The 27416-nt window shown below is 42.0% G+C and overlaps 1 protein-coding gene across 8 annotated transcripts in view; it reads left to right on the top strand.

Annotated features, from left to right (window-relative positions):
- Positions 1–27416, top strand: part of Lin9 (lin-9 DREAM MuvB core complex component) — a 57161-nt gene that overhangs the window by 10672 nt on the left and 19073 nt on the right. For 5 of the 8 annotated variants that reach the window (XM_048357526.1, XM_048357528.1, XM_048357530.1 and 2 more), the window contains 6 exons: positions 1651–1755; positions 11290–11423; positions 13737–13862; positions 17205–17362; positions 25129–25262; positions 27223–27342. In XM_048357526.1, coding sequence (XP_048213483.1) covers positions 1651–1755; positions 11290–11423; positions 13737–13862; positions 17205–17362; positions 25129–25262; positions 27223–27342 — 777 coding nt within the window. The remainder of the gene's footprint in view (positions 1–1650; positions 1756–11289; positions 11424–13736; positions 13863–17204; positions 17363–25128; positions 25263–27222; positions 27343–27416) is intronic. The other 3 variants (XM_048357527.1, XM_048357533.1, XM_048357532.1) reach the window with 1 other exon arrangement.

Raw genomic sequence — 27416 nt, forward strand, 5'->3', positions numbered from 1 at the left:
TTCCTGCTAGAGCTGGTGTTAAACTCTAATCCTCAAATCTCAGCCTTCTGAGTGGCTAGAATTATAGATGTGAGCCACTGGTGCCCGGGTATTGGGTACTTTCAATTTCTCTTATTTCTTTTCTTATTTATTTGTTTGTTTGTTTGTTTGTTTATTGTCAGTCCTAGGGCTTTAACTCTGGGCCTGGACACTGTCCCTGAGCTTCTTTTTGCTCAAGGCTAGCACTCTACCACTTGAGCCACAGCTCTACTTCCGCCTTTTTCTGTTTATGTGGTACTGAGAAATTGAACCTAGGGCTTCATGCATGTTAGGCAAGCACTCTACCACTAAGCCACATTCCTAGCCCCTCAATTTCTTTTTATATAGTTTGCAAGTCTCTATTACATGTGTCTTATATTTTCTTTTGAGGGATGCCTCATATGTACTAAGATAATGGGATACCACTGAACCTTGTCTCCAGCTCCATATTTTGTGTTTTTATTTACAAATAGAAATGTTATTAACAGCCAAGCATTGGTGGCTCAGGCTTGTAATCCTAGCTACTCAAGAGGCTGAGATCTGAGGATCATGGTTCAAAGCTAGCCTGGACAGGAAAGTCTGTGAGACTCTTGTCTCCAAATAACCACCAGAAAACTGGAAGTAGATGTGGCTCAAAGTGATAGAGCACTAACCTTGAGCAAAAAGAGCTCAAGGACCGTGCCCAGGCCCTGAGTTCAAGTCCCATGATGGAGGGGAAAGGGGTGATGAGGGGTGGGGAATGTTAATAGTTTCTGACAACAGATATAATATATTACACATTTGGCTTACTGTCCTAGATTATTTAATGTCCTTGACCAGTCTAGCCCTGTGCAGCGGACATCAAGAAATGTACCCAGTTGGTATTAACCAACATTTTGTGGGTTTTTTTTTTTGCCCAGTCCTGGGCCTTGGACTCAGGGCCTGAGCACTGTCCCTGGTTTCTTTTTGCTCAAGGCTAGCACTCTGCCACTTGAGCCACAACGCCACCTCTGGCCTTTTTCTATATATGTGGTACTGAGGAATTGAACCCAGGGCTTCATGTATACGAAGCAAGCACACTTGCCACTAGGCCACATTCCTAGCTCCTAACCAACATATTTGTTTGTTTGTTTTTTTGGCCAGTCCTGGGGCTTGAACTCAGGGCCTGAGCACTGTCCCTGGCTTCTTTTTGCTCAAGGCTAGCACTCTGCCACTTGAGCCACAGTGCCACTTCTGGCCGTTTTCTAGATATGTGGTGCTGGAGAATCGAACCCAGGGCTTCATGTATACGAGGCAAGCTCTCTTGCCACTAGGCCATATTCCCAGCCCCTAACCAACATATTTTGAACTGGAATTTCCAGAACTCATTTCTTGTCTTCACTGTCATTGGTTGCCCATGTGCAATGGAGACATGGCTTTTAGTTGTGATTACAACTACATCAAAAACATCAGGTCAAATTTGTAAACAAACTAATAGGATGTATATTTTAATGCTTTCTTATTCTAAGATTATTTATGTTTGGCTTTGTGTGCTTTGTACTGCTCATACTTAATCCTTTCTGATGATCAGAATTAGCTGTATTTTCCAAGTACAGGCTTGTGTTTTGGAACAAAATTGAGACATGTTTATTAGATAAAAAATTTCTGTCATAGCCTTTCAGAAATTCAAAACGAAGTCGACTCTTCTCTGATGAAGATGACAGACAAATAAATACCAAGTCACCTAAAAGAAACCAAAGGGTTGCAATGGTTCCACAGGTATGTGTGTGCTAAACTTCTGTTTCATTAAACAGAAGTAAGCATTGGATAACAGGATAAAGTATATTATCTTAATACTTGAATAACTCTGCTTCTGTTGTGGTTCTATAGAAGATTTCGTGTGTCCGTGCACGCTGGTATGGGGGCTTGAACTTAGAACCTGGACACTGAGCTAACTCAAAGCTAGCACTCTACCACTTGAGCCATATGAGCCATACCTCCACTTTCCATGGTTATTTGGAGATAGCGTCTTAAAGACTTTTCTACCCGGGCTAGATTCGAACTGTGATCCTCAGATCTCAGTCTCCTGAGTAACTAGGATGCCCAGTTTTTCGTTGACTCTAAGCCAGTGTAGAAGACCAGTTATCATCTATAAGCATGAAGATAGTGGGCATTAAGCAAATGGATTTGGCAAGGCGCAATCAATTTTGAGTTTTATGTGGAAATAAAGAGGGGAAAATGTTTACCTTTATTACCAAAAGTTATAGATTTGTTAAAGACTTCATCCAAAAGATGAAAATAGCCCATGTGGGGCTGGGGATATAGCCTAGTGGCAAGAGTGCCTGCCTCGGATACACGAGGCCCTAGGTTCGATTCCCCAGCACCACATATACAGAAAACGGCCAGAAGCGGCGCTGTGGCTCAAGTGGCAGAGTGCTAGCCTTGAGCGGGAAGAAGCCAGGGACAGTGATCAGGCCCTGAGTCCAAGGCCCAGGACTGGCCAAAAAGAAAAAAAAAAAAGAAAATAGCCCATGTGAAGTCAGAATTCCTTTTTTTTTTTGCCAGTCCTAGAGCTTGAGCTCAGGTCCTAGGCACTGTCCCCTAAGCCTCTTTGTACTCAAGGCTAGCACCTTACCAGTTGAGCCACAGCGTCACTTGTGGCTTTTTCTGAGTAGTTTACAGGAGATAAGAGTCTCACGGACTTTGCTGCCCAACTGGCTTTGAACCACAGTCTTCATATTCAGCCTCTGATTAGTTAGGATTACAAGTATGAGCCATCAGCACCTGGCTTCCAGAATTCCATTTTCTTTTTCTTTTCTTGGGGCTTGCTGTACAGTACACCCAATGTAGCATACATGCTGGGCAAGTACTCTGTAGCAGAACTACACTGTCCTACACGCATGTGCGTGTGTGGTGTGTGTGCCAGTCCTTCATGTCTGGGTGCTGTCCCTGAGCTCTTATATTCAAGGCTAGTGCTCTACTACTTGAGCCACAGGTCCTCTTCCAGCTGTTTTTGGCTATTGTAGACAAGGGTCTCACAGACTTTCCTGCTGGCTGGCATCTAACTGTAATACTCAGATCTCAGCCTCATTAATAGCTAGAATATAGATGTGAGCCACCAGCACCTGGTTGTTTTTTTTTCAGCATCTTCTTAAAATTGTACTGAATACATAAGAATCAAATGAATGAACATTGAATAAGAAAATACCCACTTTAAGAAAATATCAAATTTATAATTTCTTGTAGACTCATTTCCATTTTTGTTTCATTATTTTCCCGAAAAATGTTGTGAAGGATTTTTCAATACAATCAATCATAGTAGAGATGATTTTTCTCATCAAATAAAGGCAAGATCAGCAATATGCCCTATTCAAAAATCTCTTTATTATAATTACAAGCAGCAAAAATATGTTTATGTACTTCAGAATGAATAAAAGGCTTCTTGAGTGTTTTTTAAAACATCAAGGGTAAAGGTATGGTACATAAGTACTTGACATTTAGTTTAAAACTTTTATCTCATTGAAAATAAAATGCAATGTGTTTCTGGTTTGGTAGGTACTGGATGCAAGGTCAAATGAATGTAAGCCATAGTTAAATGATCATGGGTTCTTGGAGAGCAAAACTTTTGGCCTTTTTTTTTTTTGCTAGTCCTGGGGCTTAGACTCAGGGCCTGAGCACTGTCCCTGGCTTCTTTTTGCTCAAGGCTAGCACTCTACCACTTAAGCCACAGCACCACTTCTGAGGAATCGAACCCAGAGCTTCATGCATGCTAGGCAAGCACTCTACTGCTTGCCCTGTTGTTAATATTTTGATGGAGGATTTTGTTTTGCTTTTGGTGCTAGGGACTGAATTCAGAGCCATGTTACATTTAAGGCAAGTATTCTACCACTGAGCTACAGTCCCAACGTGTGCATATGTTTACTTAAAGAATATCATTCAAGCTGGGTGCATATAGCCCATGCCTGTAGTCCTAGCTACTTAGGAAGCTGAGATCTGAAGATTGAGGTTTGAAGTCAGCCTGAGCAGGAAAGGCTCTTACCTCTTAACTACCAAAAGGCGAGACGAGAAGCTACGGCTCAGACGATGTGGTTGAGCGTCTGTCCTAAGCAAAAGAGCTAAAAGATCACTCAAGCCCTAGTAGTGGCTCAAAAAATCATCAGAGCTGAAAAATTATAAAACTTTGTGTTGATTACTTACCCTGTGCCAGGTCCTATTCTAAGCACTTCATACCTATTACCTTGACTGAGTATTCATCAACCTTTGTGCTACAGAGTACTAGATTCCCATTTCACAGATGCAAGATCATATGGAGAAGTTAAATATCTTGTACAAGATGAAAGCTAGGAAATGAAGACTAATAATAAAATTGTGGGTAGCCTGTCTGCCGTGTCTCATTTTCCTTTCTAATAAAGTGTCGACTTTAATAGTAATTGTTACATAGTCCTCAACACAATTTTTGAGCATTTTTATTACCTCAGAAACCTTGTACCTAGGGACTGGGGATATGGCCTAGTGGCAAGAGAACTTGCCTCGTATACATGAGGCCCTGGGTTCGATTCCCCAGCACCACATATACAGAAAACGGCCAGAAGTGGCGCTGTGGCTCAAGTGGCAGAGTGCTAGCCTTGAGCAAAAGGAAGCCAGGGACAGTGCTCAGGCCCTGAGTCCAAGGCCCAGGACTGGCCAAAAAAAAAAAAAAAAAAAAGAAACCTTGTACTTAACAGTCACTCCCAATTTTCTTTTTTCTTCTTTTTTTGTGCCAATGCTTTGATTTGAACACAAGACCTAGGCATTGTCCTTGAGCATTTTTTTCAAGGTTAGCCCTCTGCTGCTTGAGCCACAGCTTCACTTCTGGCTTTTTGCTGAGTAATTAGAGATAATAGTCTCTCCTGTCCAGGCTGGCTTCAAACCACATCCTCAGATCTCAGCCTCCTGAGTAGCTAGGATTGCATGTATGAGCCACTGGCACTCGGATTCTTTTCTTGAATAAACCCTTAAAAATATAATTGCTGTAATAGGTACTTACATTTAAAATCTGGAACATAACTATCAAGTAAACCATAAGATTTTGTGTTCTCACTAACAATTTGAGTATAGCTCCTTTTACTCAACTTCTTGCATTTAATATAACATGTTACATATGTGTAACATATATAGTATATATTTATATAATTGTATCTCCAGTGAGCTACTAATACCCATTTAAAAATATGGGTTGCCGGAGACCATATCAAGCAAGCTGTAACAAGCTCAGAAAGACAGATATTGCATGTTTTGCTTATATGTGGAATTCAGACTTTTAAAAACAAAGTAGCTGGGCACTAGTATCTCATGCTTTTAATCCTAGCTATTCACGAGTCTCAGGTATGAGGATTTCGGTTCAAAGACAGCTTAGGCAGGAAAGACCATGAGAATCTTATCTCCAACTAACTACCCAACATCCAGAAATAGAGTGTTAGCCTTAACAAAAAAGCTAGGGGGCATTGCCCAGATTCTGAGCTCAAACCCCAGAACTGGCACCAAAAATAATAATAATAATATTAATAATAATAATAAACCAAAAACAAGGGGTGGGGAATGTGGCTTAGCAGTAGAGTGCTTGCCTAGCATGCATGAAGCCCTGGGTTCAGTTCCTCAGTACCACATAAATAGAAAAGGCTGGAAGTGGTACCATGGCTCAAGTGGCAGAGTCCTAGCCTGTAGCTGAAGAACTCAGGGACAGTGCCCCAGCCCAGAGTTCAAGCCCCACAACTGACAAAAATAAATAAATAAAAACAAAAAATAGCATGACATGATTGTAAAAAGTGGGGAAAACTGTTTGGTGGAAAACAACCAATGAGTGGGAGGTTGGAAGGGGAAAGAAAAAGATGACACTTGGTGAACATGATAGAAGTACATTATGTATATATACATATGTATATGAAAATAGCATAATGGAACATGCTAAAAACTGTTAAAGTAGAGAAAGGAAGAGGAAAGGGGATAAAGAGGTGAATTTGATGGGAGTACCATTATGTATATGTGATATGCAAATACTATAATTAGACCCCTTTCTACACGTGTATAGCTAAGCATGAAGGCTCACATCTGTTATTCTAGCTACCAGGGCTAGTAAAAGTTCTTGAGATTCCCATCTCAACCAGTATTTAAAAAAAAAAAAGTCATAGCTGGGTATATCAATTGCCTTAAGCCTATAGTCTTTTTTTTGGGCGGGGGGGGGCAGTCCTGGAGCTTGGACTCAGGGCCTGAGCACTGTCCCTGGCTTCTTTTTGCTCAAGACTCTGCCACTTGGGCCACAGTGCCACCTGTGGCCATTTTCTATATATGTGGTGCTGAGGAATCGAACCCAGGACTTCATGTGTATGAGGCAAGCACTCTTGCCACTAGGCCATATTCTCAGCCCTCAAACCTATCATCTTGATTACTCAGAAGTCTAAGATCTAGGGATCATGGCTTGAAGCCAGCCCGGCAAACAAATTTATCTTTAACCAGCAAAAGCCAAAACCTGGAGGGGTGGCTCAAGCCATCATCCATGAGTGAAAAAACTGAGCAAGAATGCAAGGTGCCAAGTTCAAGCCCCCATACTGGCACAAACATGGACATGGTGGTGAGTGTCTGTCATTCCAGTGGAGAAGTATGAATAGAAGTTTCATGGGACTGGCCAGCCCAGGCAAAATTTCAAAACCCTGTTTTAAAAAAAACAAAAGTACTCTCTTGAAAATGAACTATGCAACTTGTGGGTGGGATGGGAGGGAAAAACAGAGACAAGGAAGGGGTGACAATGTCCAGAACGAAATGTACTCATGTCTTGGTGCTGGTGGCTAAGCCTGTAATCCTACTCAGGAGGCTAAGATCTAAGGATCACAGTTCAAAGCCAGTTTGGGCAGAAAGTCAGTGAGACTCTTACTCCAGTTAACTACCAGAAAACTAGAAGTGGAGCTGTAGCTCAGGGACAGTGCCCAGGCCCTGAGATCAAGTCCATGACCAATAAACCAACAACAACAGAAGAAGTGCTCATCACCTGACTTATGTAACTGTAACCCCTCTGTATATCACTTTGTAACAACTTAAAAAGTATTTTTTAAAATGGGGAAACAGATCACATGGCACAGTGCCTACTCGGCAAGCTTAAGGCCCCGAGTATCGCTAAAATATACAGTAAGTACACCACCCCTTCCTTCACTTTCCTTCAGCTTCTCCCTCCTATCCCTGCCCACAAATTACACAGTTTGCTTTCCACTTGTTGTATACTCATTAAATTTGTTTACCCTGCCTCTCCTTTTCTGTGCCTCCCTTTTGTGTCCTGCCCTCCCCCCAAAAAAGCAAAAGCAAAAACAAAACACCATCACTATCAACACTAACAACAATAAATGCCATATTTCTATTTCCTGGAGTTCTTTTGATAAATAGTATTTATTTATGTACTTATTTTTGGTTATCAGGAACTGGGCCTTGTCCCTGTCCCTGTCCCTGTCCCTCTGTACTCAAGGGTAGTGCTCTAACACTGGAACCACAGCACCACTTCTGGTTTTTGTGTTGTTAATTGGAGGTTAGAGTCTCTTGGAGACTTTTTTTTGCCATGGCTGGCTTCGAACTGCAATCCTAAAATCTCAGCCTCATGAGTGGCTAGAATTACAAGTGTGAGCCATGAAGCCCAGTGACAAATAAGTATTTTAAATGTTCAGAGAATAGCTTCCTCACTTAAGAGTCTCCTCCTTTAGTCTGACTGTGTTCAGAGAATAGCTTCCTCACTTAAGAGTCTCCTCCTTTAGTCTGACTGTGTGAATGCCTAGAGTCCTATATAGGTTATCATATTTTAGATCTAGCTTTTATATATGTGTGATAAGATTATGGTTGTTGTATAGGTTAAACACTTCTAGCAAGCTGCTGATGGCTTAGGCCTGTAACCCTAGCATTGTGTGTTTAAAGTTTCTTGTGCTGGTACTGGGGCTTAAACTCAGGGCCTCGAGCTCTGTCAGTAGGCCTTTTTGGACTTTTTTTTTTTGGTCCTGGCTGGATTTGAACCTTAGTCTTCAGATTTCAACCTCTCATGCATGGCAGTGCTGGGGTTTGAATTCAGGGATTTGTTCTACCCCTTGAGCTACACCCTCAGCCCTTAGTCAGCTTTTTTACTCAACTCATGGTTGGTGCTCTTCTAAGTGAGCCACATCAGTCCTGGGCAACTGCACAACTTTTTGTTTATATGGTGCTGAGGAATCGAACCCAAGGCTTCATGCATGATAGGCAAGCACTCTACCAACTAAGCCACATTCCCAGCCCCCAGTTCTGCCAGTTCTAGGGCTTGAACTAGGCCTGAATGCTGTCTCTGAGCTTTTTTTTGCTCAGGGCCAGTGCTCTACTACTTGAGCCTTAACTTCTTTTGCGGCTTTTTGGTGTTTAATTGGAGATAAAAGTCTCGTGGACTTCCTTGCCTAGGCTGGCTTTGTACCTTGATCCTCAGACCTCAACTTTCGGCAGTAGCTAGATTACAGGTGGGAACCATCAACCTTCACTTCTGGCTTTTTGCTGGTTAATTGAAGATAAGTCTCAGCTTTGTCTGCCTGAGCTGGCTTTGAACTGAAATCCTTAATTCACAGCCTCCTTAGTATAAGGTTCACCAGAAAGGAATGGAAAGGACAGAAAGAGAGTGGGGACTGTGTTGAGCCAGATTATATAGGAAAAGATGGGAGATCTGGCCAGGTGGATTGGATGTGACCTCAGAAGCAGGAGATAACTGCTTCCAAGTGTGCCAGTTACCTAGGTAACTCAGGTACTGGGCAGACTTAATCAGGTGGGGGGTATGTGCATGGAGCCCTCTCCGGGGTGGACCTTACACAGGATTTTTGGAGTGGAAAGAAACATTCTGTCAAGTGTCTTGGCAGTTTTCTGTTGCTACAACTAACTACCAGCACTGGATTGATTTATAAAGACTGAGGTTTAAGCCAAACCCTGGTGGCTCACACCTGAAATCCTAACTACTCAGGAGGCTGAGTTCTGAGGATTACAGTTTGAAGTCAGCTGGGGTTGGAAAGTCCATGAAACTCCTATCTCCACTAAGATCTACCCACCTCCTCCAAAAGAAAAAAAAAAAGCTGATAGTGGAGCTGTAGAGCACTAGCATTGAGCATGGGGAAGAGAAAAGGTTGAGTTTTGACTCATAGTTTTGGAAGTCATGGGGCTGGCATCTGATGAGGCCTTCTGGTTTCTGAGTCGTGCTATGGTAGTGTCACATGCCAAGAAAAGGAGCTTGCTTTGGTAGCAAAGCCCCTCTCAGGACTTATTGTTAGTGTATACCAATCCATTCAAGACAGCAGATTCCTTGCCACCCAATCACCTTTTTTCTTTCTTTCTTTCTCTCTTTTTTGATGTGGGTCCTGGGCCTTGAACTAAGGACCTGAGCACTGTGCCTGGGCTTTTGTCCTCAAGATTCGTGCTCTACACTTGAGCCACAATTCTACTTCCAGCTTTTTTTTTTTTTTTTTTTGAGTTATGTATTGGAGATTAGAGGCTCACAGACTTCCCTGCCTGGACTGGTCTTGAACCTCAATCCTCAGATCTCAGCCACTTGAGTAGCTAAGATAACAGGTGTGAGCCATCATTTCCTGGCTTTTATCACCTTTTAAAGGTCTGAACTTTTTTTTTTTTTTTTTTTTTGCCAGTCCTGGGCTTGAACTCAGGGCTTGGGCACTGTTCCTGAGCTTCTCTTTGCTCCAAGGCTAGCACTCTACCACTTGAACCACAGCACCACTTCTAGCCTTTTCTGTTTATGTGATGCTGAGGAATCGAACCCAGAACTTCATGCATGCCAAGCACTCTACCACTCAGCCACAATCAGAACCCCAGTTTTAACTCAAACTTCTAAGTACCATTAATATGACTTGAGAATTGGCTTTCTTACATATTAAATTGGGAGACACTTTGAAAACAGCCTCCAGTTAAAATAGTACCATCATTTTTTATTTTCTTGGTCAATCTAGCTAATAGTTTATTTTTTATTCTTTTTTGGTCAGGCTAGCTAATAGTTTGTTTTTTATTCTTTTTTTGTGCTGGTGCCAAAAACTCATCATCATCATCATTATTATTTTGCAGTACTGGTGATTGAATTAGTGCTTTGAGTATGCTAGGCAAGCACTCCCACTTTTTTATTTGTTATTCTTGTGCCAGAACTGGGGCATGAACTTAGGGCCTCATGCTGTCCCTTGTTTTTTTTGCCCAAGGCTAGTGCTTTACCACTTGAGCCACATTTCTTCTACACTTCTGCATGGGCTGGCTTTGAACCAGATCTCAGCTTCCAGAGTTAGGATTACAGACATGTGCCACCAGCACCTGGCTTTATTTTGTTTTTTGATGTAGTCTCAATAACTACAGAACTCTCTTATCTTCCTCTCTCTGCCTCCTGAGTACCTTGGATTACAGGAATGTCACACCATTTTCTTTTATTATACTTTAGTAGGATTTGTTATCTATTATGCTGAAATTTGGGAAGCTTTATATTTTCCAATTATCTAAAACATTTAAATAACATAGTTCATTGTTTGGTATAGCATTCGATTCTATGACTGAGACTAGTGCTTGCTTGCCCGCCCATGAGCACTCTGTCCATCTTCTCAGAGTTCTTTTTCCCCCACTGCTGGGGATCAAATCTAGGCAAGCACTCTTACCACTGAGCCTAGCAATCTTCTTTTTCATCTTTTCTGACCTACAAAACCTAGGAGTGCTTCATGGAAAATTCTTATTCCTTTGTACCTACATTGAAGTCATATAGCAGCTTGAACACGGTGGGGCAAATATTTCACCTTTCTTCTCAGAATGTGTGATGGAGGGGCTGGGAATATGGCCTAGTGGTAGAGTCCTTGCCTTGTATAGTCCTAGGCAGGGAAGTCTATGAGATTCTCATCTCCAATTAACTATCCAAAATCAAAAGTGGAGGAAGTGGTGCTGTGGCTCAAGAGGTAGAGTGCTTGCCTACCATGCACCAAGCACTGGGTTCAATTCCTCAGCACCACAAACACAGAAAAAGCCGGAAGTGGCACTGCTGTGGCTCAAGTGAGAGTGCTAGCCTTGTGCAAAAAGAAGCCAGGAACAGTGCTCAGGCCTTGAGTTCAAGCCCCAGGACTAGCAAAAAAAAAAAAAAATGTGTGATGGAAGTTGAGGGTAACTTTGTAAAAGATCAGCATATTTCTTTTAAAAATTCCATGAATCTTGTGAGTACTTAAATATAGCTTACCTTTTTACAAATGTATTTGTTATGAATGTTCATTCTTAGCTATCATTAATCTTAGCTATTGTTAATCTTATTCTTTTTTTATGTAGAAATTTACAGCAACCATGTCAACACCAGATAAGAAAGTATCACAGAAGATTGGTTTTCGATTACGTAACTTACTGAAGCTTCCCAAAGCACATAAATGGTGCATATACGAATGGTTCTATTCAAATATAGATAAGTATGTATCATGGGTTATATCATGTTACTTTTATTTTTGTGGTGGAATTAGGGTTTGAACTCAGGACCTCTTATTAAGCAGGTGCAAGAGGCTGCTAGCCTACTTGACCCATAGGCCATGACTACCACCCCCTTTTTTGTACTAGTTACTGGGGCTTGATCTCAGGTCTTGTGTTATGTTGGTTAGATTTGTGGGGGTTTTTTCTTTTTGTTTTAGTTTTTTTTTTTTTTTTGGCTAGTGCTGGGGCTTGGACGGAGCACTGTCCCTGGCTTCTCTTTGCTCAAGGCTAGCACTCTGCCACTTGAGCCACAGCGCCACTTCTGGCCGTTTTCTGTATATGTGGTGCTGGGGAATTGAACTCAGGGCCTCATGCATACAAGGCAAGCACTCTTTTTTTTTTTTTTTTTTTGGCCAGTCCTGGGGCTTGGACTCAGGGCCTGAGCACTGTCCCTGGCTTCTTCTTGCTCAAGGTTAGCACTCTGCCACTTGAGCCACAGCGCCCCTTCTGGCCATTTTGTGTATATGTGGTGCTGGGGAATCGAACCCAGGGCCTCATGTATACGAGGCAAGCACTCTTGCTACTAGGCCATATCCCCAGCCTTTCTTTTTGTTTTTGTTTTGGCCAGTCCTTGGGCTTAAACTCAGGGCCTGAGCACTGTCCCTGGCTTCTTTTTGCACAAGGCTAGCACTCTACCACTTGAGCCACAGCAGTGCCACTTCCGGCTTTTTCTGTGTTCGTGGTGCTGAGGAATCGAACCCAGCACTTGGTGCATGCTAGGCAAGCACTCTACCTCTTGAGCTACAATACCACTTCCTCCACTTTTGATTTTTGATAGTTAATTGGAGATGAGAATCTCATAGATTTCCCTGCCTAGGACTAGCTTCAAACCTCGATCCTCAGATCTTTTCTTCTAGCTAGGGTTTTAGGCATGAGCCACTGGTTTCTCTTCTTCCTCCATTACCCCCCGCCTTTTTTGTGCTGGTGCTGGGGCTTGAACTCAGGGCCTGGTTCCTGTCTGTGAGGTTTTGTGGTCAAGGCTAGTACTCTAGCACTTGAACCACAGCTCTGCTTCCAGATTTTTTTTTTTTTTTTTGCCAGTCCTGGGCCTTTAACTCAGGGCCTGAGCACTGTCCCTGGCTTCCTTTTTTGCTCAAGGCTAGCACTCCGCCACTTGAGTCACAGCGCCCCTTCTGGTGCTTCCAGATTTTTGCTGGTTAGTTGGAGATAAAAGTCTCCTGTACTGGGCTGGGGATATGGCCTAGTGGCGAGAGAGCATGCCTCGTATACATGAGGCCCTGGGTTCGATTCCCCAGCACCACATATACAGAAAATGGCCAGAAGGGGCGCTGTGGCTCAAGTGGCAGAGTGCTAGCCTTGAGCAAAAAGGAAGCCAGGGACAGTGCTCAGGCCCTGAGTCCAAGTCCCAGGACTGGCAAAAAAAAAAGTCTCCTGTACTTTACTTTCCTAGCTTCAAACTGCAATTCTCAGATCTCAGCCTTCTGAGTTAGAATTACAGGTATGAGCCATTGGTGCTGCAAAGGATTTTTATATGGGTACTGTTTTATATGAGGAATATAATAATTGCACAGAAATGTTGAAGTATAACATAGAAGTTTGGCCGAAATCCAATACTGGACAATAGAATTACTGAGGAAAAACTTGATTTTCAAATAATTAGCAAAGTTCCTTCCTCCTTTCAAAACCATTTATCTCCTCTGAAGCTTATGAGTCTCATGAGTGTTCATATTTGAGCTTGAGACATTTATGTATCCTTGTTAGATCGAACTCCTGCTTTCTCAAGCTCATGAGTATAATTGTTTTGTTTTTGTCCTGTTTTCATGGAGCTTGGAGGAGCTTCCATGGGGTCTTAAGATTCCTAAAACCTAAGAGTCTTCCAGGCCTCTGAGACTGCTCAGTCTCAAAGGAGACTCCTTGGTGATGGCATTACCTCTGGGACAAAGGTACTTTGTAGCTCATATTATTTGTTTGTGTCAGATGTAAGGCCAGAGCCAGGGTGGCCTCCCAAAGGATAGAGCACGTAGAGGTTTAAACAGAAATCAGTGCCTCCTACAACCTCCAGCACTGATGGCATTTCCCAGATAACTTTTACATGTTGGGTATTTCATATATGATAAGGATTTACCTTTAGCACTTTGAATTTGTGCCTCTTTTGCCTATCTGTAGGACAGAAGTGAAAGTGGCATTTTGGATTATTAGTATCATGTAGAAAATTAGAATGTATAGTTTGAATTTTATGTCTAAAAAATAGCACATTATTTATTAACCAATGAAATTTCATTTCTGTTTTGTAGACCACTCTTTGAAGGTGATAATGACTTCTGTGTATGTCTAAAGGAATCGTTTCCTAATTTGAAAACAAGAAAGTTGACAAGGGTAGAATGGGGAAAAATCAGACGGCTAATGGGAAAACCACGGAGGTAAAAATGTTTGTTTAAAGTCAATAAATAGTAGTATCATTAGTTCCTCTATTTATTTATTGGTGCCATTCCTGGAGTTTGAACTCAGGGCCCGGGCTCTGTCCCTGAGCTTTTCCCCTCAAGGCTGGCACTCTATCTACCAGTTGAACCACAGCTCTATTTCTGGCATGTTGGTATTTAATTGGAGATAAGAGTCTCCCAGAGGCTGGCTTTGAACTGTGATTTTCAGATCTCAGCCTCCTGAGTAGCTAGGATTACAGGTGTGAGCCACTGTCATCTGGCTTGATTTTTTTTTAATCTTAAAAGGTACTAGTTCCAAAAGACTACTTCTCAGAATAATTTATCCTATGTTAAATGTACCCTGCTAAATAACTTTAATGTAGTTGATTTTAAGCTTATAAATAAACAGACAGGAAGTGGCGCTATGGCTTAAGTGGTAGAGCGCCAGCCCTGAGCTGAAGAGCTCAGGGACAGTGCCTAGGCCCAGAGTTCGAGCCCCATGACTGACAAAAATAAATAAAACCAAACATACAGTTTTATATTTGTTCACAAGTTTTTCTCCTTATGTTTATTAGCATCAGTAAATTACACAAGGGCTTTTGGCATTGACATGTCCATGTGCATATAATGCAGATCACAGATTTTAAACATAATTTCACTATTTTGAATTACATATGCTGTTCTTTGTTCCAAAATTATTGAGTATTAAGACTGTCCTAAAAGGCTGGGAATATGGCCTAGTGGCAAGAGTGCTTGCCTCATATACATGAAGCCCTGGGTTCGATTCCCAAGCACCACATGTACAGAAAACGGCCAGAAGTGGCGCTGTGGCTCAAGTGGCAGAGTGCTAGCCTTGAGCAAAAAGAAGCCAGGGACAGTGCTCAGGCCCTGAGTTCAAGGCCCAGGACTGGCAAAAAAAAACAGAAGTGAGACTGTAATTCAAATGGTAAAGCACTAGCCTTGATTAAAAAAACCTCAGGACAGTACCCAGGCCCTGAGTTCAAGTCCCAGGACCATCCTATGCAAAGAAAAGTATAAAGTTTTCTGCACATTCTTAACATCTTTTGTGAAATCATTTATCACTTCAAGAGCCTTTAAATGTTTGATATAGGGGCTGGGGCTATGGCCTAGAGGCAAGAGTGCTTGCCTCGTATACATGAGGCCCTGGGTTTGATTCCCCAGCACCACATATACAGAAAATGGCCAGAAGTGGCGCTGTGGCTCAAGTGGCAGAGTGCTAGCCTTGAGCAAGAAGAAGCCAGGGACAGTGCTCAGGCCCTGAGTCCAGGCCCCAGGACTGGCCAAAAAAAAAAAAAAAAAAAAAAAATGTTTGATATACTCTAATATAAAAATAGAAAGCAGGGCTGAGAATATGGCCTAGTGGCAAGAGTGCTTTGCCTCGTATACATTAAGCCCTGGGTTCGATGCCTAAGCACCACATATATAGAAAAGGCCAGAAGTGGCGCTGTGGCTCAAGTGGCAGAGTGCTAGTTACTGTTGAGCAAAAAAGAAGCCAGGGACAGTGTTCAGGCACTGAGTGCAAGGCCCAGGACTGGCAAAAAAAAAAAAAAATAGAAAGCACTGGGTACTGGTGGCTCAAGCCTGTTATCCTAGTTACCCAGGAGGCTGAGATCTGAGCAATGTGGTTCAAAGCCAGCCAGGGCAGAAAAGTCCTTGAGACTCTTATCTACAATTAACCACCAGAAAACTGGAACTTGCCTTGTGTCCCGAAATGGTAGAATGCTAGCCTTGAATGAAAAAGCTCAGGGACAGTGTCCAGGCCCTGAGTTCAAGCCCCACAACCAAAAAAAAAGTAGAAATCAAGTTAATATATTCAGTGATAGCTTCTGAGAATTTGTTTTATGTGAAATAATGTTTTCTTTTTTATTGACATCTAGGTAATATACTGAAAACCTCTTATTGCTTTTTTGTTTGTTTGTTGTTTTTGCTAGTCCTGGGGCTTGAACTCAGATCCTGCACTGTCCCTGGCTTCTTTTTGCTCAAGGCTAGCACTCTGCCACTTGAGTCACAGCGCCACTTCTGGCCTTTTCTGTATATGTGGTGCTGAGGAATCGAATCCAGGGCTTCGTATATATGAGGCGAGCACTTTACCACTAGGACATATTCCTAGCCCCTCCTATTACTTTTAACTTAAATTTGAGATAATGTTAGAAGAATTAGATCATTAGTTCTCACATTATGTGTGTCAGCCTAGTTAGAAGACGGTTAAAAGCATTTTCATTTCATTTTATTTTATCAGTTCAAAGCCAGCCAGAGCAGGGAAGTCTGTGGAATTCTTATCTCAATTAACCACCAGAAAACCAGAAGTGGCACTGGCTCAAAGCAGTAGAGCACTAGCCTTGAGGGAAAAAGTTCAGGGACAGCACCCAGGCCCCGAATTCAAGCCCCACAACAGATGCCTGCCCCACACCCAAGCCCCACACCCTCTGAAACGAATATAGTTTATTTACTTTAATGGCTTCTGTGGGTGGTGATAAAATTCTCAGAGAACTTTTTTATCAAGCCACTACTATTTTATCCCTCTACTGAAAGATGGTCTTATTATGTTTTAAATATTTCTTTCATTTAAATGAACAAGACTGGCATTTTGTCCGTTACATAGTATATTTCATACTGATAACGTAAATGTGTGATTTTTGATAATTACGTTAGGCCATTTAGGACTTTTCTTCTAATCTTGCATTTTTCAGCAAGTTGAGTCCTTATTTCTAATTGATGTCCATCAGAATAAGAGTATTTTAATCTTTATTATAACTCTTTAGTTTTTGTGAGCATATAATAGTTCTCTTGCCATAACATTACTTAATTTTTTTCGGTCTTTTTTTGTGATGGTCCAGGGCTTGAACTCAAGGCCTAGTTACTGTCCCTAAGCTTTTTGTGCTCAAGACTAGTACTCTACCACTTGAGCTGCAGCTCTACTTCCAGCGCTCAAGACTAGTACTCTACCACTTGAGCTGCAGCTCTACTTCCAGCTTTTTTGGTGATTAATTAGAGTTAAGAGTCTCATGGACTTTCACGCCCAGGCTGGCTTTGGACCACAATCCTCAGGTCTCAGCCTCCTTAGCTACACACACACACACACACACACACACACACACACACACACACACACGTATGTTTACAGAGGGCTGCGGATGTGATACTGAATTCAAATCCCAGTACTGCCCAAAACAAATAAAGGTCCCATAATAATAAAGAGAATATTCATAGAGATTATCTCATTTTTAAATATAGTACTCAAAAGAGTGAGAGGGGAAAAAGGAGCAGTGAGCTATTTCTGTCTAGGGTAGTTATCAGTTTATGTGATTTTTATAATTCTAGATGTTCTTCTGCATTTTTTGAGGAAGAGAGATCAGCATTGAAACAGAAGCGGCAAAAAATAAGACTCTTACAACAACGGAAAGTTGCAGATGTTTCACAATTCAAAGACCTCCCAGATGAAATTCCTTTGCCTCTGGTTATTGGAACCAAAGTTACAGGTAAATGAAGGCAACTTATTACTATTGTGATTTGTATTTTTTTTTTTTTTGCCAGTCCTGGGGCTTGAACTCAGGTCCTGAGCACTGTCCCTGGCTTCTTTTTGCTCAAGGCTAGCACTCTGCCACTTGAGCCACAGCGCCACTTCTGGCTTTTTCTGTTTATGTGATGCTTAGGAATCGAACCCAGGGCTTCATGTATACGAGGCAAGCACTCTACCATTAGGCCATAATCTTAGTCCTGTGACTTGTAATTTTTTGTTTGTTTGTTTGTTTTGGGTGGTCATAGGGCTTAGACCCAGGGCCTGTCTGCACGCTGTCCCTGAGCATTTTTTCTCAAGGCTGGTGTTCTACCACTTTGAGCCATGGCTCCACTTCTGGTTTTTAGATGGTTAATTGGAGATAAGAATCTCATGAACTTCCTGCCTGGGCTGGCTTTGAACCACAGTCCTTAAATATCAGCCTCCTGAGTAGCTAGGATTACAGGCTTGAGCCACCAGTGCCCAGCAAGACTTGTAATTTTTATCTAAGGTAAAATTGAATAGGGCATTAGAAAACTTAACTACGGCTAGGAATGTGGCTTATTGGTAGAGTGCTTGCCTAGCATGTATAAAGCCCTAGGTTTGATTCCTCAGTTCCACATAAACAGAAAAAGCTGGAAGTAGCTCTGTGGCCCAGGTGGTAGCCTTGAGCAAAAAAAAAAAAAGCTCAGGGACAGTACCCAGATCCTGAGTTCAAGCCCCAGGACTGGCAAACAAACTCCAGTACTGGGAATGAATGAATGAATAGAAAGATTAACTATAGGGCTGGGAATATGGCTTAGTGGTAGAGTGCTTGCCTTGCATGCTTGAAGCCCTGGATTCAATTCCTCAGCACCACATAAACAGGAAAAGCCAGAAGTGACGCTGTGGCCCAAGTGGTAGAGTGCTAGCCTTGAGCAAAAAGAAGCCAGGGACAGTGCTCAGGCCCTGAGTCTGAGCTCAGGACTTGCAAAAAAAAAAAAAAGCTTAACTATAGTTATTTATTGTAGACATTCCTTTATTCTTCAATATTTCTTTTTACAAAAAGTATACTGCTTCAAAGTAACATCTACTGTAATATAAACTAAAGGAAACTGCTATGAATGTGAAATTTAAAACCCACCTGAATAAATATAGCTGTGTATGGTTTAAATTAGGATATTTTCCATCTGTCTTTCTTTTTTTTTTCTTGTTTTTTTCTTTTTTGCCAGTCCTGGGCCTTGGACTCAGGGCCTGAGCACTGTCCCTGGCTTCTTTTTGCTCAAGGCTAGCACTCTGCCACTTGAGCCACAGCACCACTTCTGTATATGTGGTGCTGGGGAATTGAACCTAGGGCTTCATGTATACGAGGCAAGCACTCTACCACCAGGCCACATTCCCAGCCCCTTTAATCTGTCTTTCATTGCCTCATTATTTGTTTTCCTTTTCCTCCCTGGCCGTATCTAACTAGTTCATACCACTCATCTGATTACCTTTGGTCTAGAAGAGGTCCATTTCTTTCTTCCTTTGTTTTAAAATTGTGCTAGTACAGGGACTTGAACTCAGCACCTTGCACTCCTGCGTAGTGTTTTCTGTGCAAAGCTAGTCTTTTACTACTTGAGCTACGACTCTACTCTGGGCTAGTTGCTTGTTCGAGAAAAGTCTCTTGGATTTGTCTGCTTAGGCTCCCTTTGAACTGTAATCCTCAGATCTCAGCCTCCTTTTTACAGGCATGAGCCACTGGTGCGCACCGTAGTATTATTACTCTATCTATATTCATATTGTCTTATGCTTTTGCTAAACAAGTGAAGAGAGTGGAAAAGAGGTATACTAATATATATTTTTTAATTTTTGATGATGCTTTGGTTTGAACTTAGATCCTTGTACTTGCCAGAAAGGTGCTTTATCACTTGAACCACACACAAGTCCTTCTGAAGGTCTCATAATTTTCCTTGGGTCTGCTCAGACCCTAGTCCTCCAGCTAGGTCTCCCACATGACTGGGATCATAGGTATGTACAACCATGCCAGTTTGTGGGTTGGTGTTTTGTTTTGTTTTGTTTGGCCAGTCCTGGGGCTTGCACTCTGGGTGTGAGCACTGTCCCTTGCTTCTTTTTGTTCAAGGCTAGCACTCTACCATTTGAGCCACAGCGCCACTTCTGGCTTTTTCTATATATGTGGTGCTGGGGAATTGAACCCAGGGCTTCATGTATACAAGGCAAGCGCTCTTGCCACTAGGCCACATTCCAGCTCCTGTTGGTTAATTTTTACCTAGACTGGCCCAAACTGCTCTCTTCTCTGATCTCCACCTTCTCAGTATTAGATTACATGTGTATTTTCCTGTTAAGGCCCACAAAGGATTTTTTTTTTTAATATTAGTTCCCAAGAGATACAGTTTCCCTCCATTTGTATTTACCTGGCAATGTCTTTATTTTTTTGGCTTTGTTAGAGGGGGTAGGTTTGAGACATAGGGTCTTTCCACGCAGCTCCAGCTAGCCTCTAATTCCAACTCAAGACCTCTACCACTAAGGCAGGGACTAGAGGCACACACACTTACATTTTTGAAAGGATAGTTTCACAGACTACAGAATTCTTAAAGATTGTTTAAGGGTTACTTGTTTTCTGGTTACTCTTTTGGATTTTTCAGGTACATCACTGCATTGTCTGGACCTTTATTGTTTCAGATCATAATGATTCTGCTAAGGTGTATCTTATTGCTGGTGCTGCTCTTTTCCTATATGACATGAGTCATTTTTTTCTTCTTGCAGATTTTAATATTCTCCATCCTCACATTTCAGAAATTTAACTATGATATATCTAAATATACTTCCTGCTTACAGCTTATTGAGCTTCTTGGATCTTTTTTTTCATGGTTTCATGCACATGTTTTTGGATCTTAGATTAGTGAATTTTCTAGTGTTGTAATAAAATATTTAAGGCTGGAAGCTTTATAAAGAAAAGAAGTTTAAAAATCAGGCACTAGTGTTTCACACCTGTAATCCTAGCTACTCAGGAGGCTGAGATCTAAGAATCACAGTTTGAAGTCAGCCCAGGCAGAAAAGTCTATGAGACTCTTATCTTACTTAAATGCCAAAAAGCTGGGCTGGGGATATAGCCTAGTGGCAAGAGTGCCTGCCTCGGATACACGAGGCCCTAGGTTCGATTCCCCAGCACCACATATGCAGAAAACGGCCAGAAGCGGCTCTGTGGCTCAAGTGGCAGAGTGCTAGCCTTGAGCGGGAAGAAGCCAGGGACGGTGCTCGGGCCCTGAGTCCAAGGCCCAGGACTGGCCAAAAAAAAAAAAAATGCCCAAAAGCTGGAAGTGGAGCTGTGTCTCAGGTCTCACAAGCACCCAACCCCTTTTTTCCCCTCCTTTAATCTTTTTTTTCCTCTGCTTTAAGGGGTTGAGTAATTTCTACTTGTCTTTTTTATTTTATTTTTTTTTCTAGTCCTGGGGCTTGAACTCAGGACCTGAGCACTGTCCCTGGCTTCTTTTTGCTCAAAGCTAGCACTCTGCCACTTGAGCCACAGTGCCACTCCTGGCTTTTTCTATATACGTGGTACAGAAGAATTGAGGTAAGCACTCTACCACTAGGTCATATTCCCAGCCCTACTTGTCAATTTTTAATATATCAGGACATAAAGCTTTCCTCAAAAAAACAAAAGTAGGTAAGTGGAATTATATCGAACTACATAACAGACTGAACAGAATGGGGAAAAATGTTTTCAAATATAGCTGATAAGCTTACTATTTGGGCTGGGAATGTGGCTTAGTGGTAGAGTGCTTGCCTAGCATACATGAAGCCCTGGGTTTGATTCCTCAGTACCGCATAAACAGAAAAGGCTGGAAGTGGCACTGTGGCTCAAGAGGTAGAGTGCTAGCTTTGAGCAAAATAAGCTCAGGGACAGTGTTCAGGCTATGAGCTCAAGCCCCAGGACGGGCAAAAAAAAAAAGGATTCTCTGTTATATTCGCTGCTTACTTGGAATGTAAGAAAACTACACACATCTGGTATCAGAGTGATATATGCTGAGGTAGTCACAGTGGAACACGCCTATAATTTTCAACACTCGGGTAGCTGAGGCAGGACAATCAAGAGTTCAGGGCCAACCTGGGTTACATAGCAAGTTTCAGGCTAGCCTAGACTACATAACAACTCCCTGTCTCAAAACAACAATGGGGTTGGGGATTTACGTCAATGAAAGAGAACATGAGTCCTTGGTTTTGGCCCTTAGCTTCGTGTGTGTGTGTGTGTGTGTGTGTGTGTGTGTGTGTGTGTGTGTAAAGTGCTATTTACTTGGGAGGCTGAGATCAGGATTAGTTTAAGTGTGTGTGTGTGTGTGTGAGAGAGAGAGAGAGAAAAGTGCTATTTACTTGGGAAGCTGACATCAGGAGGACTATAGTTGAAAGCAGTCCAAGCAAGTCCAAAAATGTTTATAAACCCCATCTCAACCAGCAAAAAACTGGGCATAAGCCTGCTCAAACCATGTAATACTCGCTACTTGAGGCTGGGGTTGAGGTTTTTTTGTTGTTTTTTTTTTGTCCAGTCCTGGGCCTTGAACTCAGGGCCTGAGCACTGTCCCTGGCTTCTTTTTGCTCAAGACTAGCACTCTGCCACTTGAGCCACAGTGCCACTTCTGGCCATTTTCTATATATGTAGTGCTGGGGAATTGAACCCAGGGCTTCATGTATACAAGACAAGCACTCTTGCCACTAGGCCATATCCCCAGCCCTGGGGTTGAGGTTTAAAGCCAGCCTGGGCAGGAAAGTCCACGAGACTCTTATTTCCAGTGAACTAACTAAAAAGCCAGAAGTGGAGCTGTGGCTCAAGTGGTAGATTGCCAGCCTTGAGCAAAAAAGCTAAATGGCAAAGGCCCTGAGATCAAGAAATCTCGAGACCAGCTACACAGTAAACATACATAGGAAGATCGTAGTCTAGGTCAGCCTGTTCAGAAAGCCAGATATTACTGAAGAATAAATGAAAGAAAAGGTCTGGTGAGTGGTTCAAGTGGTAGAACACATGCCTAGCAAGCACAAAGCTTTGAGTTCAAGACTGAGTACACCTCCCCCTTCGATTAAAAAGAAGGTTGGTCATTGCAAGTATGAGTGGAAACAATAAGAGTAGTTTAATTTAAAAAAGAGGACAAGGATGATGTGAAAAAGAATAAGGTCGGCCAGATACTGCAGTTCTTAGAAAGGACTATCTTCAAAGGTCTGGGGACTTGAATTTTGGAAATGTCCCACTGTTCCCTAATGGATAAAAGAAGTTTCCTAGGTCTAGACTGTGCAAATAAAAGTGGTTTGTGCTAGACACCTGCATTCTTCTCAAGAGTTTGAAATCTCAGTGTGTGCTAGGCAGATGGTGCCTATGTGATCAGCCCCCAGTAAAAGCTCATGGCACCGAGTCTCTAATGAGCTTCCCAGGTCAACAACACTTCATTAGTGCCATGAGGAGGAAGTAAACAAGTCTCTCCTTGGCAACTCAATTAGAACAGGACACTAGGTTTCCCCTGGACTTTGACCAATGTACCTTTTATCTTGGCTAATTTTGCTTTGTTTCCTCTGTTGTGTTGTTAAGTGCTAAGTATTTGCCTCCATCTAGTGAATCACTAAGTCACGGGTGGGAGGTGTCTACAACTGCTGACAGACTCTTACATTATAACTCCAGTCTGAAGTAATATCAGCAAAATCCAAACATACATCCAGTGTGAGTGAAAATTATTAGAACATGGTATGTAATTGTAATTCTTCAGACTAAGTAAAATTTCAAGTTATATTGATTTAAATATAACCCCAGGATCAATACAAACCAACAACCCGCTAGGTGCTGTTGGCTCACCCTTGTAATCCTAGCTACTCAGGAGACAGATCTGAGAATCCTGGTTTGAAGCCACTCTATGTGGAAAAGCCAGTGAATCTCTTTATCTCCAGTTAGCCAATAAAAAGCTGAAAGTGAAGTGTGGTGCCTCAAGGGGTAGAGCACCAGCCTTGAGCAGAAAAAACTAAGCAAGAGTACAGTGCTCAAACTTCAAGCCCCAGCACTGGCGTGCGCGCGCGCACACACACACACACACACACACACACACAAGTATGCATTGTGCATTGACTTAATTAGCTAATTAAGATGTATTACTTTACAGAACTATTATATTTGTGATGCAACACTTTATCAATATATTTGGAAATATATATCACTTTTAAAAATTATATTAACTGGGGCTGGGGATATAGCCTAGTGGCAAGAGTGCCTGCCTCGGATACACGAGGCCCTAGGTTCGATTCCCCAGCACCACATATACAGAAAAACGGCCAGAGGTGGCGCTGTGGCTCAAGTGGCAGAGTGCTAGCCTTGAGCGGGAAGAAGCCAGGGACAGTGCTCAGGCCCTGAGTCCAAGGCCCAGGACTGACCAAAAAAAAAAACAAAACAAAACAAAAAAAATTATATTAACTGTAGCCACCATATTGTACAAATACATCTGAACTTATTCCTTTCAATTGAAATCTGTCACTGCACTAATATCTCTCCAACTTCTCTGTCTCACCTATACTCCAATCTCTGGCAACACTGCTCTCCATTGTATGAGACCAATTGAGTAGAATCAGGTAGTGCCTCATTCCAGTAATATAGAGGAGCATCAAACCAAGACAGAGTTTTCTCTGCTACATTCTCAAAGCACAGATCACTTATTACTTTTTTTTCTTAGCAGTCCTAGGGCTTAACTCAGGGCCTGGGTACTATCCCTTAGCTTTTGTGCTCAAAGGCTAGAGTGCTCTACCTCCTGAGCCACACCTCCACTTCTGGTTTTTGGTGCTTAATTGGAGATATGAGTCTCATAGACTTTGCTGCCCAGACTGGCTTCAAACTGCTATCCTCAGATCTCAGCCTCCTGGGTAGCTAAGATTATATGGTATAAGCCACTAGTACCCGGCTTATTATACCCAACCAAATTTTATTGGTTGAGATGGGGTTTATGAACTTTTTTGCCTGGACTGCTTTAAACTTCAGTCCTGATCTCAGCCTTTCAAGTAAATAGCATGATAGGCATGAGTTACCATACTTACCTATCCAAGTTCTTCTTTTGTTTTTTGCCGTCCTGGGGCTTGGTCTCAGGGCCTGAGCACTGTCCCTGGCTTCTTTTTGCTCAAAGCTAACACTACCACTTGAGCCACAGCGCTACTTCGGTCTTTTTCTCTATATGTGGTGCTGAGGAATCGAACCCAGGGCTTCATATAAACAAGACGAGCACTTTACCAGGCCATATTCCCAGCCCCATCCAAGTTCTCTGTGTGTGTGTGTGTGTGCGCGTGTGCACGCACAGATGCCTTTACTAGGACTTGAACTTCGAGCCTCAACCTCTCATTTGGCTTTTTTACTCATGTCTAGTGCTCTATCACTTGAGCCACACCTCCAGTCCAGCATTTTTCTGGTAAATTAGAAATGGTATCAAAGACTTTTTTCAAAAAAAAGTTCATGCTGGCTTCAAACCACAGCATTCAGATCTCAGCTTCCTGAGTGACTTTGATTACACGTGTGAGTCACCAGCAGCTGGCCGCTTTACTCTTTTAGAAGTTTAAACTAAATGTTAATACATTTCCCTCTTAATTTAGTAGCTATGGGATTTCATTTGTGCATCAATAAACCTAAAATAAAATACATGTTCATTTTAAAACTAAGAGACAATATTATGCTTTCTTTGCAGCTGAAATTACATACTTAGAGTTACTGACAATTCTATCTCCCAGATGTGATAACGTCTTTGTTTCTTTCCTCAGCCCGGCTGCGCGGTGTTCATGATGGTCTTTTCACTGGACAGATAGATGCTGTGGACACACTTAATGCTACTTACAGAGTAACTTTTGACAGGACAGGGCTAGGTACTCATACCATCCCTGACTATGAAGTTCTTGTAAGTAGTATTTTATAATACAGTTACATTTTATGCATATTAAATAGGTTATAAGGACATTTCTTAGAAATTGCATTTTATGAGTCAAGATTTCCTTTTGAAAACTGAAGAGATCCTTAGGGATTCCTAACCCTGTCTACTAGACCCATTGTATCAGAACTATACTTAAGTTTTTCGGTTTTTTGAAACTAGGATTCCTGTCTATTGTTTTACCCACATAGTATAATAGAACCAATCACTGCTTACTAAGTACTCTTGGGAAGAAGCTACTCCACATTTTCAGCCCAGCTTCTAAGCTGAGGAATAGCCTCTTACAAAATGCCCTTAAAAGTATGAAATAACAGCTTTCATTTTAAGTCTTGTTGTATCCTTACAGTTACACATGATGGGTATTAATATATTCACTTTCTGAATGATAGTAGAGGCTTATACATTCATTAATTTATTTAAGGTTCAGGAGCTAGCTAGGTGCTGGTGGCTCGCACCTATAATCCTACCTATTTAGGAGGCTGAGATCTAAGGATTACGATTCAAAGCCAGCCTGGACAAGAGTCCATGAAACGCTTATCTCCAGTTAACCACCAGAAAGCTGGAAGTAGTGATGATGAGATGCTGCTCAAATAATAGAGCAGCTCTAGCCTTGAGCAAAAAAACCCAGAACCAGCACATGCACGCGTGTGTGCATGCACACACACACACATGAATTATGCACAGTGCTTAAGGTGAGATACTTTTTTCCTTCTTTTTTCATCCTTTTAGACAAGAGATAGAAAGGAAAAAGAAAAGTTTAGACTCAATGAGCAAAGTATACTTTTCTCAAGTTTTTCTATTAAATCAGGAAATACTCAGACCTTTCCTTTCCAAAAGAGAAAATTGCTTTCAATATGCAATCATCAGAAATGTCTCCTCTGCTACATAAGCATTGACTTCAATTTACAGTACATAATATTTAGATGATATAAATGCAGATAGCCAAAGGTGGCCATAGAATTTTTGTTGTTGTTGTTGTTGTGGGTCCTGAACTCAGGACTTGAGTGCTATCCCTGACCTTTTTTGCTCAAGGCTACCACTCTTCCACTTTGAGCCACAGCTCCATTTCCAGTTTTCTTGTGATTAACTGGAGATAAGAGTCTTACAGGCTTTCTTGCCCAGGCTGGCTTTGAAAACTGCAATCCTCAGATTTCAGCCTCCTGAGTAGTTAGGATTACAGGCATGACTGTTTATTCTTTAAACTGTGTGGCCCTTTGATAGTGTCTTCTTTTGATTGCTTTGTGAGTTCAACCTTTTGACAACACAATAGTATTTACATTTTTGTCTGCATTTGAGCCTTTGATTTGTATAGATTAATATATTCTATGATAAATCAGAATGTACTTTATGTACCATCATAAACCATAACCCTTGAGTATATATCTCATGTTGAAAGGTAATATTTATAAAGTTTAAATGACTGGTAAACTGTTGTTGTTTTTTTTCCTCTGTTGTGGGTCTTGAATTCAGGGCCTGGATGCTGTCCCTGAGCCTCTTTGTGCTTCAGGCTAGCGCTCTACCACTTGAGAGCCACAGCACTACTTGTGGTTTTGGAGTGGTTAGAGTCTCATGGGGACTTTTCTGCCTAGGCTGGCTTCAAACCGTGATCCTCAGATCTCAGCCTTCTGAGTAGCTAGGATTACAGGCAGGAGTCACTAGTGCCCAGCTTCTGGCAAACTTTTTTTTTTGCCAGTCCTGGGGCTTGGACTCACTCAGGGCCTGAGCACTGTCCCCTGGCTTCTTTTTGCTCAAGGCTAGTACTCTACCACTTGAGCCACAGCGCCACTTCTGGCTGTTTTCTGTATATGTGGCACTGGGGAATTGAACCCACGGCTTCATGTATACGAGGCAAGCACTTTTGCCACTAGGCCATATCCCCAGCCCCTCTGGCACACTTTTCTAAGTTATGGACTATTCTCTTTTGTTAAAGAGTAATGAGCCTCATGAGACGATGCCAATTGCTGCCTTTGGACAAAAACAACGGCCTTCTCGATTTTTTATGACCCCACCACGATTACATTATACACCTCCTCTCCAGTCTCCAATCACAGTAAGTAGTATATAAATCAGTAATTTGATTATTATGAATTGTGTTCTTATGACATATACATCTAGAACTACTTT

Source organism: Perognathus longimembris, chromosome 11 (assembly GCF_023159225.1).
Source record: "Perognathus longimembris pacificus isolate PPM17 chromosome 11, ASM2315922v1, whole genome shotgun sequence".
NCBI classification, from domain to species: domain Eukaryota; kingdom Metazoa; phylum Chordata; class Mammalia; order Rodentia; family Heteromyidae; genus Perognathus; species Perognathus longimembris.